The sequence below is a fragment of the Orcinus orca genome, chromosome 15, assembly GCF_937001465.1.
Source record: "Orcinus orca chromosome 15, mOrcOrc1.1, whole genome shotgun sequence".
In the NCBI taxonomy this organism is placed as follows: Eukaryota; Metazoa; Chordata; class Mammalia; order Artiodactyla; family Delphinidae; genus Orcinus; species Orcinus orca.
The window spans coordinates 60,433,020-60,450,629 of NC_064573.1; the positions used below are offsets into that span (position 1 = coordinate 60,433,020).

Below are 17,610 nucleotides of genomic sequence, written 5' to 3' on the forward strand. Positions count from 1 at the left end.
CGCCACACGTGGGAGGAACAGTCACCTGGCAGCTCACTTCGGTCACACCTAATAAACTCTCAACCCCAACTTTTAAATTATTAGTGAAATTTCAAATAAGTACCATACGTAGTAAAGTGCACTGTGATGTTTTTCTTTAAAAACATTTGGAAATCTATAATTGGTCCATGCACCTTAGTGGGGGTAATGTGTGAGTTGTTTATTAAACTACAGTTGACCCCTTGAACAACACTGGTTTGAACTGTGTGGGTCCGCTTATATGCGGGTTTTTTAGTAAATATATTGGAAAATTGGGGGGGGATTGTCAACAATTTGAAAAACACACAGATGAACCACAAAGCTGAGAAATATCGAAAAAAATTAAAAGGTATGTCATGAATGCATAAGATATATGTAGACACTGGTCTCTCCTTACATAAGCATAAGGTGACTGATATGTAATATAAAATTAATAACGTTCGTTTTCTAACTGCTTCATAACTTTACTTTCAGAAAATTACATTACTGTACGGTAGAACTCTCTCTCTTGTAATTGGAGGAACTGCCTATCAGCCTATCATCAACAGATAAGTGTAACAGTGTGTCCAATACTGTATTATGAATATGCCATAATACTGTGTGCCATAAAATTTTTATATATTGATTCACTCATGAGTATATAGGCTGGGCTACCAAGAGGCAACCGTATGGATGACACTAGGTGACCATAAAGCAATCACATTGCTGCTTCTTTGTTATCAATGCCTGAATCATTACACCTGTAAATAAATATGAATTTACTTTTCACATTATCTTTTAATCTTTGACGTCTAGTGTTAGTAATACATATAACACCTACAGTGTTTTGTATCACGAGACAATTTTGATGTAGGTACTGATGATTCATCTTGTGAACAGACCATGTAAAGTTATGACGTCAATAAGTACAGCACAGTACTGTAAGTGTGTTTTCTCTTCCTTATGATTTTCTTAATAATATTTTCTTTTCTCTAGCTCATTTTATTGTAAGAATAGAATATATAGTACATACAACATACAAAATATGTGTTAATCAACAGTTTATGTTACTGGTAACGCCTCCAGTCAACAGTGAGTTATTAGTGGTTGAGTTCTGGGGGAGTCAAATGTTTCATGTGGAGTTTTGACTGCCTGGCGGGGCTGGGACCCCTAACCACCACGTTGTTCAAGGGTCAACTTTACTACGAAACAGAGAAGATTTTTCAGTCCATTATAGTGGCTCAAGTGTAGACTTTGGAGTCAAATGGCTCTGGGCTCCCACTGATTGGCTGTGAGGCATCAGGCAAGTTTCTTAGCTTCTCTGAGCCTCCTCGGTGTCCTCACACGTGTTTGGGCAGCAAGCAGGCTGAGTCGCTATCAACCAGCGTGGGTGAGGAGAAGCAGATCTGGGGAGCACAGGGAGCTCACATTCTGATAGGTTATGTGTGAGTCTTTAGACTTCTGAGCACACACTGCACCTGTCTGGAGAAGTCATTCTCTACATCAATCTCACAGAGACCTAGAGATGATTTTTTTATCACTAAGACTTTACAAAGAAAAAATATATATAGATCATAATGGCATCTATCATCTTCTCCCCAAAAAAGCCAGGGATAATTTTCTAAAATCCTATTACAAGGAGACGGACCCATCAAATTATAATAGGATTTGTTCTAAACGTTTCGTTGCAAGGTTGGGTTTTTTTTTGTAGCTCAGAATATATTTTCCTAGAGAAATGATTTTATGACTTATGGTTATACTCTTGGGCCAATCTCAGAAGTGTATCTCATCTATAAAGTAGCAGTATACTTGGAAACAACAAAACAGTAAACGATAACACTGCAAAGGTACTAGGAATTAAACAAAACACACAACTTGATATAGGAGCTCCTGTGTTTCCCCAGTTATGATCTGTGGGCTGAAACAGCCAGAGTTCATCAACCAAACTCTTTCCCCAAGTGACGACAAAGACCCTTCATTTCATTGAACATCAGCAGAGGGAGGTGGGTCTAGGAATCTTGCTTCCAGGCATCAGACGAGACTGGGGTGGGGCAAGTTTGTGGTTGCAAGGAGTCTGGGGACGCTGAGAACTCTCCCAGATGGCAGCCCACCCCGGAGAGCCATTTGGGGTAGCAAGCTCTATTTTAAGCCTCGACCCTCTTAGCATCCCTGGCTGGGTCTGAACATGAAACAGACAATGACAGATTAACAGGAGAAAAGCATACAGATTCATTGAATAGACGTTTCAGGTGACATGGGAGTCCCATAAGGAGATGGGCACCAGAAGGCACATCTGGTTCCACGCTCACCACTGTGTCCTGCGTGTGTAGGAACAGAGCCCATTCAGAGTAGTTACAGGAAATATTAATAAAGGAATGTGTGAACAAGGGCCAACGAGGAGGAGGCTACAGACTCTGAGTGTAAATCCTTTAGAAGAACTCTGCACCCTTTCACCCTTTGGTTTTACAGGTTGACCACATTGGGTGTTAAGTGTGATTTCACTCAAAGACGTAAGGTTTTCTGTTTCTGGACAAAGACATCAGAGACGGTCCTCCTGTACTTCCCCAGTCACCCCAGAGCGGCGGTGGACAGGCAGTCACGGCCACCACATTTCACAGCTCCTGTGTCCCCACCTCTTGAATCTGGTCTTGCCTTGCGACTTGCTTTGACCAATAAAATGGGCAGAAGTGGAGTGGACTTGGTCCCAGGAGCCGAGGCCCAGCTTCCACTGGCCCCTCTAGGATTGCTGTGGCCAGAGGACAGGACGACGGGAGGCCTCCTGCCGGGGTGTGACTGTACCCAAGAGCCTAAAGGACGTGAGGATGGACGGGGAAGGACCGAGGCCACTTCACCCAGACACCAGAGGAAGTGCAGCACATCTGCAAAAGATGCAGGTAGATTGGGAGACAGGGTGGTGGGCCCGAAAGGAAGGTCTCTTTTAATTGCTATTTTCTATTAAACAGGAAGAGTCGGCAGTCAGGCGGGGAGGCAGGGAGATTGTGTTGGAGTTCTGAAGGGAAGTGGGTGTGGACAGCCATCCCAGCGAGTGGGTGCGTTATCTGACCGGGAAAATGTACAGTCGCTCAGCAGCACAGAGGCCTCCTGGATGTCTGTGAGCATTAATTCGAGTAACGAGTCATGTCAGCAGCTGCTTTGTTTTCCTCCAGCCCCCTTCACCTGCTCTGAGCAGTTCCGGAGTCGGTGGAGAGCTGCGTTTTCCCCAAACAAGGAGAAAAGAGGCACAGAGAACCCGGGGTGTTTCGAGGACACGCAGATGGGAAGCTAAAGTGATGGAGCACGGAACCCACGCTGGGTAAAGAGGGACGGGTGAATAGGGGCAGAGGGACGGCAAAAGGCGGGAGTTCTGTTGAAGGTGAACAGTTATCGAATTATCGGAGCTAGGGTTCGGTCTGTCGCACTCCCTGCCGACCTGCCAGTGGTTAGAACAGCGCCTGATACATAAAACGTGCTCAAAAAAACTGCGTTCCACTGGCGAATGGAATCGCGAACCCCTTTACTACCCACTGCGCCTGCGCACTGGGCCACGCTTGAGGCCAGCCCGGGCGCTCTGCGCCTGCGCAACATCTGCCTGTGCGGCGCCTGCGCGGCTCCTGGGCCGCTTCGCTGCACTAGGTTTGAGCCTTACGGGCCCTGGTAGCGCGGCTGCGGCGCAGTACCGGCCTCCTCTTCGGCGTTCCCACGCCCATTCGGCGGGCTCTCGGCCTCCACGTCAGGGCCGCGCCGCGGAGATGGCGGCTCAGAAGATAAACGAGGGGCTGGAGCACCTGGCCAAAGCAGAGAAATGGTGAGTGAGAGGCCCAGCGCTGCCCTGGGTAGGCGCCTGGACCGGGCCCCTCCGAGGCCGGTCTGAGTCAGCACCGGGTGGGGGGTGCTGGGGCGGGGGGGGGGGGCCGGGCCGGACGGGCGTGGTGGGGTCGCCGCGCCCCGGAAGCGCTGCCGTCGGACGTCAGAAGTCGTCTTGCCTGGGGCCGTGGGGGCGCCGCCGTTGTCGCGGGCACGGCTCTCCGCGTCGGCAGTTGGGATGCCGGTTGCTTCCCGGCGCGTTGGGCGGCTTCCAGGCCCAACTGTATTTAAAAATCTTTAGCTTTTCCCATGTGTATGTAGCACATAAGACAATTGAGAGATTGTATCTTGTTTTTGGTGGGGTTTTTAAAAATTATGTTAAGATACAGAATATAATGAGGGCTTTGGGGTAGAGGTGGTGGATTAGAATTTTGCTTTATTGCAGCACTTCCTCAGTTGGTGGATTAGAGTAGACAGGTTGCAATTTAAGGATTTTATTTTTCCGAACAATAATGTTTTTGGTAAGCTTGAGAACTGTTTACAAATTTGAATCTTATAACAGTATTAGACAAACACAAATGTTAAATAAATTTAATTGGCAGAAAATTAAAAGGAACAAAATGAAGGGTGTACTTCTGCAGGCTCTGGGGCTTCCCTGATTCTTTGGAAGGTAACACTGTTACATGTAAGCAGGCTTTCACTAACTGAATTCAAATGTAGAATTTAAGATGGTGTTTATTTAGCGGTTCTTATGCACACCCAAGTTTGACAATGTGAAATTATCATAAAATTTTAAAAAGAGTTTCAGAAAGGGCAAATTAGATAGGGACTCAATTGATTGTCCTTTGGTGCGGTGTCTAAGATGCCGTGTGATCCTGGGATCCTGGAAAGAAGTTTGTCGTGCTTTCCCGTCATCCTGTTTCTGGTTGTCCTTCCTGTTCACTGGTGGTTAACTGCAGTCTTTTTTGCTGATTCCCTGTGTCTCTCTGAGTGTTTGGTTCTGTAGTCTTTCTGGCCTCTCTCTCCAGTCTCCCTGCGGGTCTTCACGGGTGTGACAGGTGCTGATGATTCTGGTAATCTCCGGCCTTTCCTGAGCTGCAGTCTCACGAGTCCACCTGCTTATTGCTGTGCTTCAGCCTACCTCAAGCTTCTGTGCGTCTCAGGGCTTGTTACACCCTGGATTGCTGCTGCTGCCACTCCCGGGGTCCTGGTTCAGCAGGGCTGGGCTGGGGCTCAGCACTTCATACATTTCTAGCGCACTTCTGCGTGATGCTGCTCATCTGGGGATCAGGCCTTGAGAACCTCCACTCCCCTTGGATGCTATACAGACATTTCAAAAGGGGGAAATCATGTCTATGACAGTGGGAGGGAAAGTGGTGAGGTTGTTTGTAATTGTCAGTAAGTTTGGATGGAGGTGGGCGAGATGGGGACTGTGTACCTGATGGTCCCCCCCTCCCTTTTTAATGACCTACAAGATCCTTATAAGCAGGGTTCTGACTTAGGAGTGTGGTTGGTAACTTCTGTTAAATGTGTCTCTCTTTCATTTTAGCCTGAAAACTGGTTTTTTAAAATGGAAGCCAGATTATGACAGTGCCGCTTCTGAGTATGGAAAAGCAGGTACGTGTGACTGTAGCCCTGTCCCTGCAGTGTGTAATCTTGAAGCAGGCTGGTAACTTCATCTCGGCATGGTTCTCACTCTTAATGCTTCCTATATAGTATTTGCATTGTTAAACCCTGCGCTTTTCCACTTCCTGTTTTCAGATGTCGAGTTCTGAGCTGTAGACCCAGCCGCCTCTCCCTCTCCCACGAGTGCAGATGGCACGGCGGGTGCCCCTGCAGGCTTTTAACATCGTTCATATGTTCTTGAACTTCACTCAGTTGATACTACTTCTGGGAGTTTGGTCATATTTTTTACTACCTATTACTGAATAAAGATTTTTCTCGTTGGCTTTTTAAAACCTTAGGCTTATCTTCCGCATGCGCACAGAGCGTGTTTGGCTCTCGCTCTTGATGACCCTCCTGTGGAGATGCACTGATATGTGTTCATGAAGAGTTAAGCTCATATGCATGTTTTATTGCCTTTATCTGCATATGAGATAAAAACAACCTGAAATTTGCAACAGAAAGGGAATTTGTTAAAAATTTAGCATTTTAAGTTATGGAATGATAGTTTTCAACATATCCGTGATTATTTTGGTTATAAAGCATAATACGATTTTGAAATACCCTGGACACATTTTACTGTGTGTTTCAGCAGTAGCCCTGATCACATTTGTAGAAATCACCTAGGAAATGTGCTTTTGGCAAAGTTTAGTTTTAGTATGTCACCAAGAAGAAAGAAGTCAGTAAATTGAAACTAATAAGCATAATGTAGGATGTATTTTCTAGATAATAAAAGAAATGACAACAAATTAATCTTTAGCGCTTTTATTTAAGTCTTGAGTAAATTCTCTGTTGCATTATGGAAATTACTGTACCTCATATTTAGAAGGAAAATTATTAGAAGTTCAAATTTTACATGGATTTTATGGACACCTTGTACAAGAACACCTTTGTAACTGGAGGGCACAACATTTTGCAAGTATCCTCCATGAGGGAAATTTAACACAGAGTTGTTATGTATGTATCTGTGACCATGAGCTGCTTTCAGAAATGAATATTTCAAGTCAGATTTTCCCATGAAAACATCTTTTGTTTATTTTCGTTAAGGGGTTATGCAAGATACATTTCATCAGTAAATTTTTCAAAGAGAAAAATGTAGAAATGCAGGGATGAAAATAGTTTGTCATTTGTTTATTTTCTACATTTTGTTAAATGTAATTTTAAGAGTGTGGGTGGTTTTTTTGTTTTGTTTTGTTTTGTTTTTTGTGGTACGCGGGCCTCTCACTGTTGTAGCCTCTCCCATTGCGGAGCACAGGCTCCGGACGCAGAGGCTCAGCGGCCATGGCTCACGGGCCTAGCTGCTCCGTGGCATGTGGGATCTTCCCGGACCGGGGCACGAACCTGTGTCCCCTGCATCGGCAGGCGGACTCTCAACCACTGCGCCACCAGGGAAGCCCTAAGAGTGTGTTTTTAACAAACAATGTTTTCTTAAAGCAGTATCCTTTTCATTTATTTGTAAGCAACACTTTGTAAGTTTTCCAAAGTCTGTAAGATCGTATTTAAAGATTGTGCCAAAAAGGAAGATTTATTATAAAAATATTGAGTGTGTTTATTAGACTTCAGTTTCAGAATAATTTAAAAGATAGAATAAGCCATAACTAAAGCACTGTTTCTATTATTAAATGTGAAACTGGTGAGGTAAGGTGCTGTTTTAGTGACAGTGCCTGTAGTTTGGGTGTGTTGGTTTGACTGATGCCGTCTTAGTTTCCCAAGCTTAGATGGTGGTGTTAGAAAGACTTGGGCTTGAGTGGAAGGAGTACTGATTTATTGCCAATAGTGTACAATTAAGAAAAAAAAACCTTTTGAAAATACTTGTAAGTTATTGATAATCAAAAAAGTTGTAAGAAAATGGCTTAGAAAAAAGTAGTATTTATAGTTTTATGAAATTTCTTAAGTATTTGATTAAAATAAGTGTTAAGTTTATTTTCTGATACTTCACATGTCATGCACATTTTGGTAAGGATTTATTTGAGGTTTCTTTAAATGATGGAAATAGACAGTCTATATATTTTTTCTCTCTTTCAGCTGTTGCTTTTAAAAATGCCAAACAGTTTGAACAAGCAAAAGACGCCTGCCTGAGAGAAGCTGTCGCCCACGAGAATAACAGGGCGTATCTTTTCAGCCTTTAGAGATTGTTATAAATTTGCTGCATGTGGAGTACAGTGCTATTAAATTAGAAGCCACTTAGAAAAATACTGCATGTCTAAACTCTGAAAGTGCATTTATAGAGACTTGGTCATAAGGTCCACACTGCTTTGCAGAGCTGCGTTTGAGAGTTTATTTCTGTTGTTTCTGGATTTGCTTCATGATGGTTTTACTTGGGATGAAGTGAGGGAGATATAGAGACAGGTGCTGAAAAATGAAGAAGTGGCACGGGTATTAGAGACATGTTAACTGCTCTATAAATATTTTAAAAATGTAGTTTTCCTCCGATATTTGAAATAAAATTTTTAAGTAGTTTAAAACAAATTTTCCTGAGGTATTTTATAATCTTATCAACTAAAAAATGTTTATTTTACCTCACTTGCAGATTATGGATATAATAACCTTGCATTTTAGTAAAACTTCAAGTTAATGCATCATGGAAGTAGCTTAAAAATCGATGTGTTTTGTCAGTGTTTTTGTGAATTACATAGTTTTTAGGAGACAGCTACAGGTGATAAATTTTTCTTCTTTTCCTGATTTGTAGGGTTAGTCTTTTCAAACAAACTGGGACAGTGATTTAGTTAACCTTGTTTTTTAAATAGCAGATCTTTAGAAACTATTGATTTGCTTTTTTTCCCTTAATTTTGACTTTGTTACATCTATTCAGTCTTTTTCATGCTGCCAAGTAAGTAAATATTCTCCATGTGTTCATGTATTTGTAGATTATTATGTTTTAAATGTTGCTTTTTCTTAGGTCAGTAAATTTTTCCTGTTATAAATTCAGAAATAGTGAATTAATTTGTATTGATTTAAATAAAATAGTCATTTCCATTTGTTTCAGTCTTCACCTGAACCTTAAAAATGAAGTCACTCCTAAGATAATTCAGTGTTTAAGTTAAATCACCATCATATTTTTAGGACCGTTTTGTTCAATAACCTATGAAAAAACGAGTTAGAATCTCTTTTTTTCCCTCTTTTTTAATAGTTAATGGTGCCTGTGGAGAGAAGCAGGAAGCTTTCTTTTGCTTTTGTGGAGAAAAACACTTACTTGTTTCAAAACTTGGATTTAGGTTTGTCAAGTACAGTAGAAAGTCATTTAACCTCTCTGACCTTTACTTAACTTTGCATCTGCAAAGTGAAATCCCTTTACCTCAGATGTCTGTTGTTTCCAAGGCATTATTGCCCACGTAAATAAAAGGAAGAAAAATTATGTTGTGTTGTAATGAGAGCCTAAAGTAAGTATGTGTTGTCTGAGCCAGTTTTAATTGATGAAGCTTCTCATGTCTGTGGTAGAAAGCTTCTCTTCCCCCATCTCATCAAGATCTCATCTGAGAACTTATATTCTCTCTGCAGAGCTTATGAACAAGCCGGCATGATGCTGAAGGTCAGTACCGTTGTGTCACAGCTGCTCTATAGGTAAAATGAGTTACAGTTTGAAGTTCCCATAAGAACAAGACCAGCAAGTTTTGTATCCTAAAGAATTTGTTAACTTAGTGAAGGACAGACTTGAAAACAACCTGTGCAAGGTCAGCACGGAGATACAGTATGTCAACCCTAAATAGATAATACCTAAAATCTTTACATCTAGCTTTTACATGATTTTTCTTCAGTTTTTAAAAAAAGTTTTGAATTGGAGATATTAGACATAAGGAGCACATGATGCTGAGACTTGGAGTTTACTAATAAGATACGTAGGGTTACTCTGTTGATGGCGCTCAGAGTAAGAGGGCTGCAAGCGCAGGTGAACGCAGGCCTTGCTGAGATGGAGGAGGCCGGCCTGGGTGTGCAGGAAGTGGGAAGAAACACGCCCCTGGAGGAGGCCGGCTGCTGCACAGCCCCACTCGCCAGTGCCATGTGGGGCGCAAGCCTGCAGATGCCGTAGCCTATGACATGTTTAAAATGCGAAGCCACAGAACAGACCTCCTGTGAAAGTATCTGACTTTAAGATATGGAGGGTTGAAGCAAGCCATCCTCGGAAATGACACACAGCCCTTGGGCTGCCAGTTTGCAGCCTTTGGCACAGGCCTTGTATGTAGTAGGAGCTCATAAGTATTCCAGGAATTGTAAATGCTTAGAAAACTGTGAAGAGCAAGTATTTTGGTTTCTACTGTGTGTGTAGTTTCCCTGAAACTCTGTGAAGGGATGAACTCTGCAGAAATCAACTGATGCGTTTTTGGTTTAGCAAAATGAAGCTTGATGGAGAGAGTGACCATGTGAACGCATTTCATTTTCAATATGTTTATTATTGTATTATGTTTTGGGTCCTTTGCTTTCTTGAATTTCAGATTGTTAATTCTGTATTTAAGTTGTTGCACTTACTGGTCCATGCTGTATTGTTTGCCTAAAGGAGATGCAAAAACTCCCGGAGGCTGTTCAGCTGATTGAGAAAGCTAGCATGATGTACCTGGAGAACGGCACCCCGGACACAGCAGCCATGGCCTTGGAGCGGGCTGGAAAGTGAGTGTGTGGACACAGGTCTCTGCGTGGAAGTCTTTTTGTTTTAATAAAGTCCTTTGTAAAACAAGTTTTCTATTTCTCATGTAAGTCAGAATTTCTTGTCTAATTTAGGCTTATAGAAAACGTGGATCCAGAAAAGGCTGTGCAGTTATATCAGCAGACAGCTAATGTGTTTGAAGTAAGTTTGAATTTTTTTTTCTTTGAGTATATAGAATTTTATGTTCGTGATATATAGGAAAACAGAGAAATGCAGTGGCTGCTTTGAAAACTTTTCTGTGCTCACAGCTGAACTCTTGTTTTCTTCTGTTAGTAGTGAGTTGGCTTAGCAGCTTTGGAGGAATTCCCACCCCCACCCCACCCCCGATCCAGTGCTATTACCTTTTTTTTTTTAAGATTTATTTATTATTTATTTTATTTATTTTTGGCTGCATCAAGTCTTAGTTGTGGTGTGCAGGATCTTTCGTGGCGGTGCGGGCTCTTCGTTGTGGCACATGGGCTTTCTCTCTCTCGTTGTGGCGTGCGGTCTCCAGGGCGTGTGGGCTCTGTAGTTGTGGCGTGTGGGCTTAGTTGCTCCACGGCTTGTGGGATCTTAGTTCCCTGACCAGGGTTCGAACCCACGTCCCCTGCATTGTAAGGCAGATTCTTTACCACTGGACCACCAGGGAAGTCCCCAGTGCCATTACTTTTTTATCAGAAATTGTTAGGGGAAGAAAAAGATTCCTACATTGAAGCAGCCAACACTCCCTTCTCTTGGATTCCTGCAGAATGAAGAGCGCTTACGACAGGCAGTTGAATTACTAGGAAAGGCCTCCAGGCTGCTGGTGCGAGGGCGCAGGTACGTGTCATAGAGCTGTGCTCCTGTGTCCCTGTGACCTTCTGGCCACAGGGACAGGCTTGTTAATCTTTTGGTGTAACCATGGGCACACCAGGCTACAAGACAGCAGCACGTTGGATTAAATATTGAAAGATCTGCCGCTTCTCTAAAGTGTCATCCCAAAATGTATCGTGCGTTGTGCTCTTGTTGGCTAAGCCCTGACTCAGCAACTTGGGAGGGGGCAGTTGTCTTGTTCTGTTGTCTGGGTGGGTGGTGATGCCTCTCAAGGACAAGTATCCGTATGAGCTAAGTGACAAGATGCCCTAAGTGCTCACCCAGGAAAATTGACAGGTTACGACAGCCAAATAGCGTCGTTAGACAGGGTACTGATTTTTTCTCCTTCACACTTAGGACCTATGGCACAAATAGCCGGACCCCAGAAACCTAGAATCCTATGGATTTTCCTTTTGTGTTTTACTTCAACTTAAGCTTAGTAAACAATCTCCCTTATTAATAAAATTCTGCAAAGGAAAATATGTGAGAGTAGATGGAAGAAGACTGTTGAGGGTCAAAGTGGCAAGAAGGACCTTGTTTCGCCTCTCCCTGTCTACTCTCCCCTGCTGCGCGTTCTGGCCCCAGGAGCTGTCGGGGTCATGAAGGCCGCGGTGGGCGTGTGAGGGCCCGGTGGGGGTCCTGGTTCCTGGGAGCCAGTGCTCTTGGGGCGTCTGCACGGCCTTTCAGTGAGGGAAAGGGATCCGCGGTGACTGAGTCAGGGCTGGGCTCCGGCACGTCTCACAGATGCTCACAGAGCGGTTTGTTGGACTTGCTGGGTGCTCATTAATGGATGGTCCTTACTAGACCTAAAACTCCACATATGAAGCGGCCTGTCCTTGAGTTCTTTCGCCCTGTCTGCTTGGTGTCTTAGAAGGGCGAGTCTGACATTTAGAAGGCAAGCCGAGTGAGCAGAGCTTACGGAAACACGGGTTATGGAGCAGTCGTTACAGTGCCTGATGTGGTCTTTACTTCTCTAAAACCTGTAACATCAAGTACATTATAGGACCTCTGCTGTGGATCACTTAGACCCGCCTTGTTCTGCATTTCTTATTTTGTCTTTAGGTTTGATGAGGCGGCACTCTCTATTCAGAAAGAAAAAAATATTTATAAGGAAATTGAGAATTATCCAACTTGTTATAAGGTATGCTTTGAAAGTGCTTATATTTGGCTTTTCCTTAGATCATTTTTCATATTGGTGTAACTGTGTACCTAAGACCGGGTTCCCTGAATGTTTGTTTATTTTTAAAATAATACCTTATGGGCCTCTGTTTTTGGCCAAGATGGAGTAAGCCCACTATCACCTCTCTCCTGATCACAGCTAACACTGCTAGGCAAAACAGAAGGCTGTGCCCCTCGGACCCTGAAAAGTGAGCAGCCAAGAGGGCTGGAGGGCAGGGAGCACAGGGCGGCTTTCCTCCCCGAGGGCCCCCCGCCCCATCTGTCTAACCAGAGGGGCTCAGAGGAGAGGCCCCACGTCTCCTGCTCCTTCTCCCTCGGCTCCTCTGCAGCTGAGCCCTGGTCGTGGAGTTGCAGCTGGGACGGTGGTGCAGGCGGATGAAACACTGTCTGCCCCTGTCGGAGGAGCTGGGAAGATGAGCTCAGAGAGCCAGAAGAGCCCAGAGAGGAGGGCTGGAAGTGGGCCCTCCCCGCCCCCCCCAGTACGCGCGCGTGTGCGTGCGTGTGTGTGTGTGTGTGTGTGGCTGTGAGTGGGGGGGGGCACTCCAGCTGCGTGTGCAGGGCACACCCAGAGCAGCGGAGCAGGTGGCTGAACTAAGACTAGAGCCACTGCCCAGAAAGCAGACAGAACGTGCAGCCTGAGCCCGAGATCGTGGGAGGGCCCTGCAGTGTCCAGGGGGCAGTCCCAGGTGACTCAACATAGAACGGGTCAGGAAAGTGTGACCGTTGTCAGGAGGAAGGACCACAGAGGGGACCCGGATGTTGGAGTCACCAGGTCAGGACCAGGAAGCAGCTGTCACAGCTGCTCCATGGGGCAGAGGTGAACATGGGCGAAATAATGGACAAAAGGACTGATTTTTATTTTTTTAATAGAAACTATAAATGAACTAAATGAGAATTTTAGAACTGAAAAAGCAGTGTCTGAAATAAAATACCGGATGGGCTTTTATATAAATAAAATAAGCAGATGGGCTTAATCTGAAAACGGAGATGACAAAAGATCAATAAAAGTTGTCTGAAAAAATAGATATAAAAAAGATTGAAAAATACTTCGTGAAGAGCTCTTTTGCCGATAAGATCTTATCAGTTGTGTCTGTGGTCTCAGTCCTTTTGTTGGCTTATAAATAGTGTCTATTTCTGTTACATGAAGTTTCCATTCATTTATCTTTTCCTCGTATCTCTTGAAGAATTCCAAAGTAGAATTGCAGAGTTATGCCCCCTGCTTCTTGTTCCCTTTTCAAAATGAAACCTATATAAGCATTTAGAGGAAATTTTCTGTAAATTGTGCAGTGGCTGTGTTCTGGGGCTTTGTTTCTCCAAGTGTGGCCCTCAGACTGGCGGGACCACGACCACCTGGGAGCCGGTGAGGAGCAGTGGACTCTCAGGCTTCCCCACCACCAGCTCCACCGTCTCCAGCAAGACCCCCGGGTGGGGTGTGCGCACTGTAGTTTGAGGTGCGGTGTTCTGGGGTGTTCTCCCCCCAGTGTCCTGTGGAGGTGGCTGCAGAATTCACGAGTCTCTCCAGGTGCAAACCGAGTCAAATTCCAGGTGTCAGGAAATTGACTTCTGCAGGGATATGATCTTGGCCTAATCACCTCTTTTGTTTTAGAAAACAATTGCCCAAGTCTTAGTGCATCTGCACAGAAATGACTACGTGGCCGCAGAGCGCTGCGTCCGGGAGAGCTACAGGTAAGACCTGCCAGTGCACGGCTGCTTCTCCGCCCCAGCTCACTGCCTAGATAGGCAGTCCTGGCTGTGGAACGGGGTTTTTGTTTTCTGTTTTTTTGTTTTTAATATAGTTCAGAGCAATATGAGTGCGTGGCTAGAATTTCAGCTTCTGCAGCAGAATTTTTATGAGTTGTGTTCTTTCCTGTGTTTTTCTCCTGGGGGCTTCCGTGGAATTGAGTGATTTTGTGATATTTGCCATCTAAGAAAAAAATAACAAGAGAAAGAAAAGTCTTCAGGTTGTATGTTACAGGAAGGTCAGGCTATAAGGGGTTTTCTCCTTGGCCATGTTTAAACCGAGCAGCCTGAGGCCAGGCACCCTGGCTCCGGGGCCCCGGGTTCTCCGCTGTCGGCCGTCCGGTGTGGGTGGGTGCGCCGAGGGCCGGACGCAGACGTGCCGTGTGCTCCCCGCAGCATCCCTGGCTTCAATGGCAGTGAGGACTGCACCGCCCTGGAGCAGCTGCTCGAGGGCTACGACCAGCAGGACCAGGACCAGGTGGCCGAGGTCTGCAACTCGCCCCTGTTCAAGTACATGGACAATGACGTGAGTGCCTCCTCTCGGCCCTCCCTCCCTCTCCCATGCGCTCGTAAGGTTTCTCCCTCTGCTGTTCGCCTGGAGCTGCTGCTCAGAGAGGAGGCTCATGACGGGTGCGCGTTGCCTGGCTGGCCGGCTGCTGGGGGGTTTGCCGTGGGCGACGCCCGCTCCTCCTCCGTCTGCTGGCCTCCCTCCAGGGGGCTGGGTTAGTGAGTTTCTCTCAGGCTTACGGTCTCAGGGCCCATGGTGCGTGGCCTTTGTGGGTCGGCAGGCCTGTTGGAATCCCACTTCTGAGAGCACCCGCTGTGGGGTGCAGGGTGGTGGCTGACGGTCTGAAGCTCAGTTTACTCATCTGTAAACGTGGGGCAGCTGGCCCCCGTCTTGCTGCCTGTGGTGACAAGTGGATGAGTCGGGAGGGGCCCGTCCCCCCACAGTGGGACGCCCGCTGTGATCAGGCTTCTCTTCTTCCCAGTTTCCCTGTTCAGTAGATTCATGAGCGCCTGCTCATTGCATTTGGTCTGGTGGCTTTAGTCTTGTGATGGTATCAGATCAGTGTAAGACCTTGGTAGTTTGTTTTTTTCTTAATAAAATGATGTACTTGGAGGAACCAGTGCTTTTCTAGGTAAATTCTGGCATCAGCTTTTGTAAGTTTGTGTTTTCAACACTGACTCAGCAGATGGTTATTTCGTAAGGACCAGAAGCGTCCCTCAGCTCGTGTGTCCGGTTATCTGATTCCTCAGTGTGCCGTAGAACTGAGGTTTTCCTCGTCGTGCCCCTGCCCCACCCTGGTCACAAGCCCCGATGGCTGAGCAGCGTTGGGTTTTATGGTGGTCTTTCCGTCTGAGTGGTATCTGGGGTTTTTGGGGACGGAGAGCAGGCTCGTCTCACAGGTGACTCCGGGGAGGCGTCGCGGGTCAGGCCTGAGTGTCCAGTCTGAGCAGTGCTTTGTCGTTGACAGTACGCGAAGCTGGGCCTGAGCCTGCTGGTCCCAGGAGGGGGAGTCAAGAAGAAGGCGGCGGCCCCCCCGCAGGCCACGCCCAAAGGCCACGCCGCCCCCGCCGCTGAGGACGAGGAGGACGAGTATGCAGGGGGGCTGTGCTAGGCACTTGTCCCCTCACAGACCCCACATGGCCCGGATGTCGCCGCACGGCCCGGGGCGTGGCCAGACCTCACGCCATCCTGGCTCTGATGCTGGTAAAGACAAAGTCTTAGCTCCCATTTCCTGGACCACCCGTCCTGCCCACTGCCTGTGAAGCATTTTTTTCTTTCCATGATAAGAGCTCTTCTCAGACACCAGCAGGCATTAACAGAGAAATGTACTGTCGCATTTTAGGACAGTTGACTTTAAAATTGGCAAACCAAATTCTAGACAGATCTATTGTAAACAAAGGTAATAGGCATAGATAGTCTTAGATAGCCTTTTCTCTTGGGCTCTTGTAATTTATTGTTAGAGAAGTTTTTTTTGCATTTTATTTAATAATTGCTGTTAAAAGTGATGTTTACTGGTTAAACAAAATAGTATTTTAAACATTTGTTATGCCTTCAGAAGGAAATTTATCCCCCGTGATAATCAGAGGCATTTAAATTGTTCAATCTTCAGAGGCGAGATTGGGACAGGAAGCTGTTTTGAGCCTTACAATGTTACTTATCTCAATACAAGATGCATCTGAAGTCTCATGTGTAAGTTTGAACATTTTGAAGGGTGGCACATTACAGTGATTCTGTAAATGTCTTCAGTTGTCTCTGGAATATGGGTATTTTTCCACCTGAAACACATAGTGATGGTCTCTGAACCCACCAGGTTGTTGACCGACTGGGACTAATGAGGACCTTTGTCCTGAGTTTGCACAGTGTGGTGGTTTCCATCAGGCTGGGGTGCATACGTGGCTTCCCTCTGCGTCGTGCAGGGCTGTGACAGGACAGCAGCTTGACTCAGGAGGTGCTGTCTGTAAACCTCCTGCATGTGGCTGAAAGGCGGGGGCTGAGTTTCAAGGGCTGGGCTGCCGCTGTCTAGTGCTTTCTGGGTCTTTCCTGACGGGTCATTTTCGAGGCGTTCCTCTCCCTGTGCACAGAGCCATCTCCCTGTCCCCTGACTGGAAAGAGGCCCAGACACCACAGTGCGCTCTGCAGGAGACGCTGCCCGCCTGGCTTCCCGGGCTCGGATCTGCTGGCCTCCCTGGGATCCTGGGGTGGGTCATCATGAGTGGTCGCAGCCACGCTGCGCTCTGTGGCGGGTTCGGGGAACGTCCTCTCGGGGCCCGTGTGCCGGAGTGGTTGGGCAGTGGGATGGACTCTATCAGAAGTCTGGTGCAGAACACTAATCCACGCAATCTCTCCAGTCCCCCTGTTGCCTGCGTGGCTCTGCGGGCTGCAGCGCACTTCCAGTCACTGTTTGGAGACACTGAGTGGTGGTCTCAGTAAAGCCATGTTTAGGCATTTTTGGTTAATGACGTGTTAAGAGTTCTGAGGCCCCGTCCTCCTGCTGTGCCCTCCAGATCCAGTCACACTTCAGGAGTCTTATGCTGATGTGCATTTGAGCTACTTAACAATCCCTATCAACAGATTTGGCAACACTTAAAAGGTATTTTAGACCATTTCCTGTAGACCATATTATCCATTACAGCTTTGGAAAAAAGCTTTTATTTCTCTTTTCTTACATATTAAACAAAAATGAGGGCTGAGTCGAAGGGTCCTGTAGCAGCCATGGGACTGGGCCTCACAGCACAGGAGGCTTGAGCTGGGGCGTCCTCCACACCAGCCCCTTCTCGGCCTTCATGTCAGAACTCGTGTGCGGGGCGTGTGGGTGTCTCTGACGTCACGGCTGTTCTGCGTGGTGTCTAGTGAGGAGCATCTCGTTTCCCCCTCATAGAAGCCTTTACCCTGAGGGGACACTCAGAAGTGGGGAACTGGTGTTCACAGCAGGAAGAGGTGTCTCCAGAGCTCATGTCATCACTTTACCAAAGTGGGCGTCTGTCTGCATGGGTGTGCTCAGGATCCAGCCGTCAGCGTTCTGTTGTGTTGTAAGCGAAGCAGGCTACAGAGTCTAGGTAATATATCGAATTTATTTGTACATATGCAGAGTATGGTATTTGTGTATGGAAACTGCTTTATTCCTCTTATTTCCAGCTCTGATGAATAATATCAAATGTGATATGGAAATGCAGGTTATTGCTTCTATAGGAATATAATTATGAAAATAAAATCTGAAACTCTATAAGTATGATCATTCTTTTTATTATTA

The 17,610-nt window shown here is 46.0% G+C and overlaps 1 protein-coding gene across 8 annotated transcripts in view; it reads left to right on the forward strand.

The window, feature by feature from the left end:
• Positions 1 to 3,645: 3,645 nt before the first annotated feature.
• Positions 3,646 to 17,610, forward strand: part of NAPG (NSF attachment protein gamma) — a 31,171-nt gene continuing 17,206 nt past the window's right edge. For 3 of the 8 annotated variants that reach the window (XR_007471740.1, XM_033439420.2, XM_033439417.2), the window contains exons 1-11: positions 3,646 to 3,802; positions 5,351 to 5,418; positions 7,489 to 7,573; positions 8,276 to 8,293; positions 8,902 to 8,992; positions 9,956 to 10,065; positions 10,177 to 10,243; positions 10,830 to 10,900; positions 11,996 to 12,074; positions 13,719 to 13,798; positions 14,249 to 14,378. Coding sequence is in view for 7 of the 8 variants with exons in the window: in XM_033439420.2 (XP_033295311.1) it covers positions 3,747 to 3,802; positions 5,351 to 5,418; positions 7,489 to 7,573; positions 8,276 to 8,293; positions 8,902 to 8,992; positions 9,956 to 10,065; positions 10,177 to 10,243; positions 10,830 to 10,900; positions 11,996 to 12,074; positions 13,719 to 13,798; positions 14,249 to 14,378 (855 nt within the window). In the remaining variant the exon portion in view is untranslated. Of the gene's footprint in view, positions 3,803 to 3,942; positions 4,115 to 5,350; positions 5,419 to 7,488; positions 7,574 to 8,275; positions 8,294 to 8,901; positions 8,993 to 9,955; positions 10,066 to 10,176; positions 10,244 to 10,829; positions 10,901 to 11,995; positions 12,075 to 13,718; positions 13,799 to 14,248; positions 14,379 to 15,327; positions 17,590 to 17,610 lie in introns of those variants that run through there. The other 5 variants (XM_033439416.2, XM_004275960.4, XM_033439422.2 and 2 more) reach the window with 5 other exon arrangements.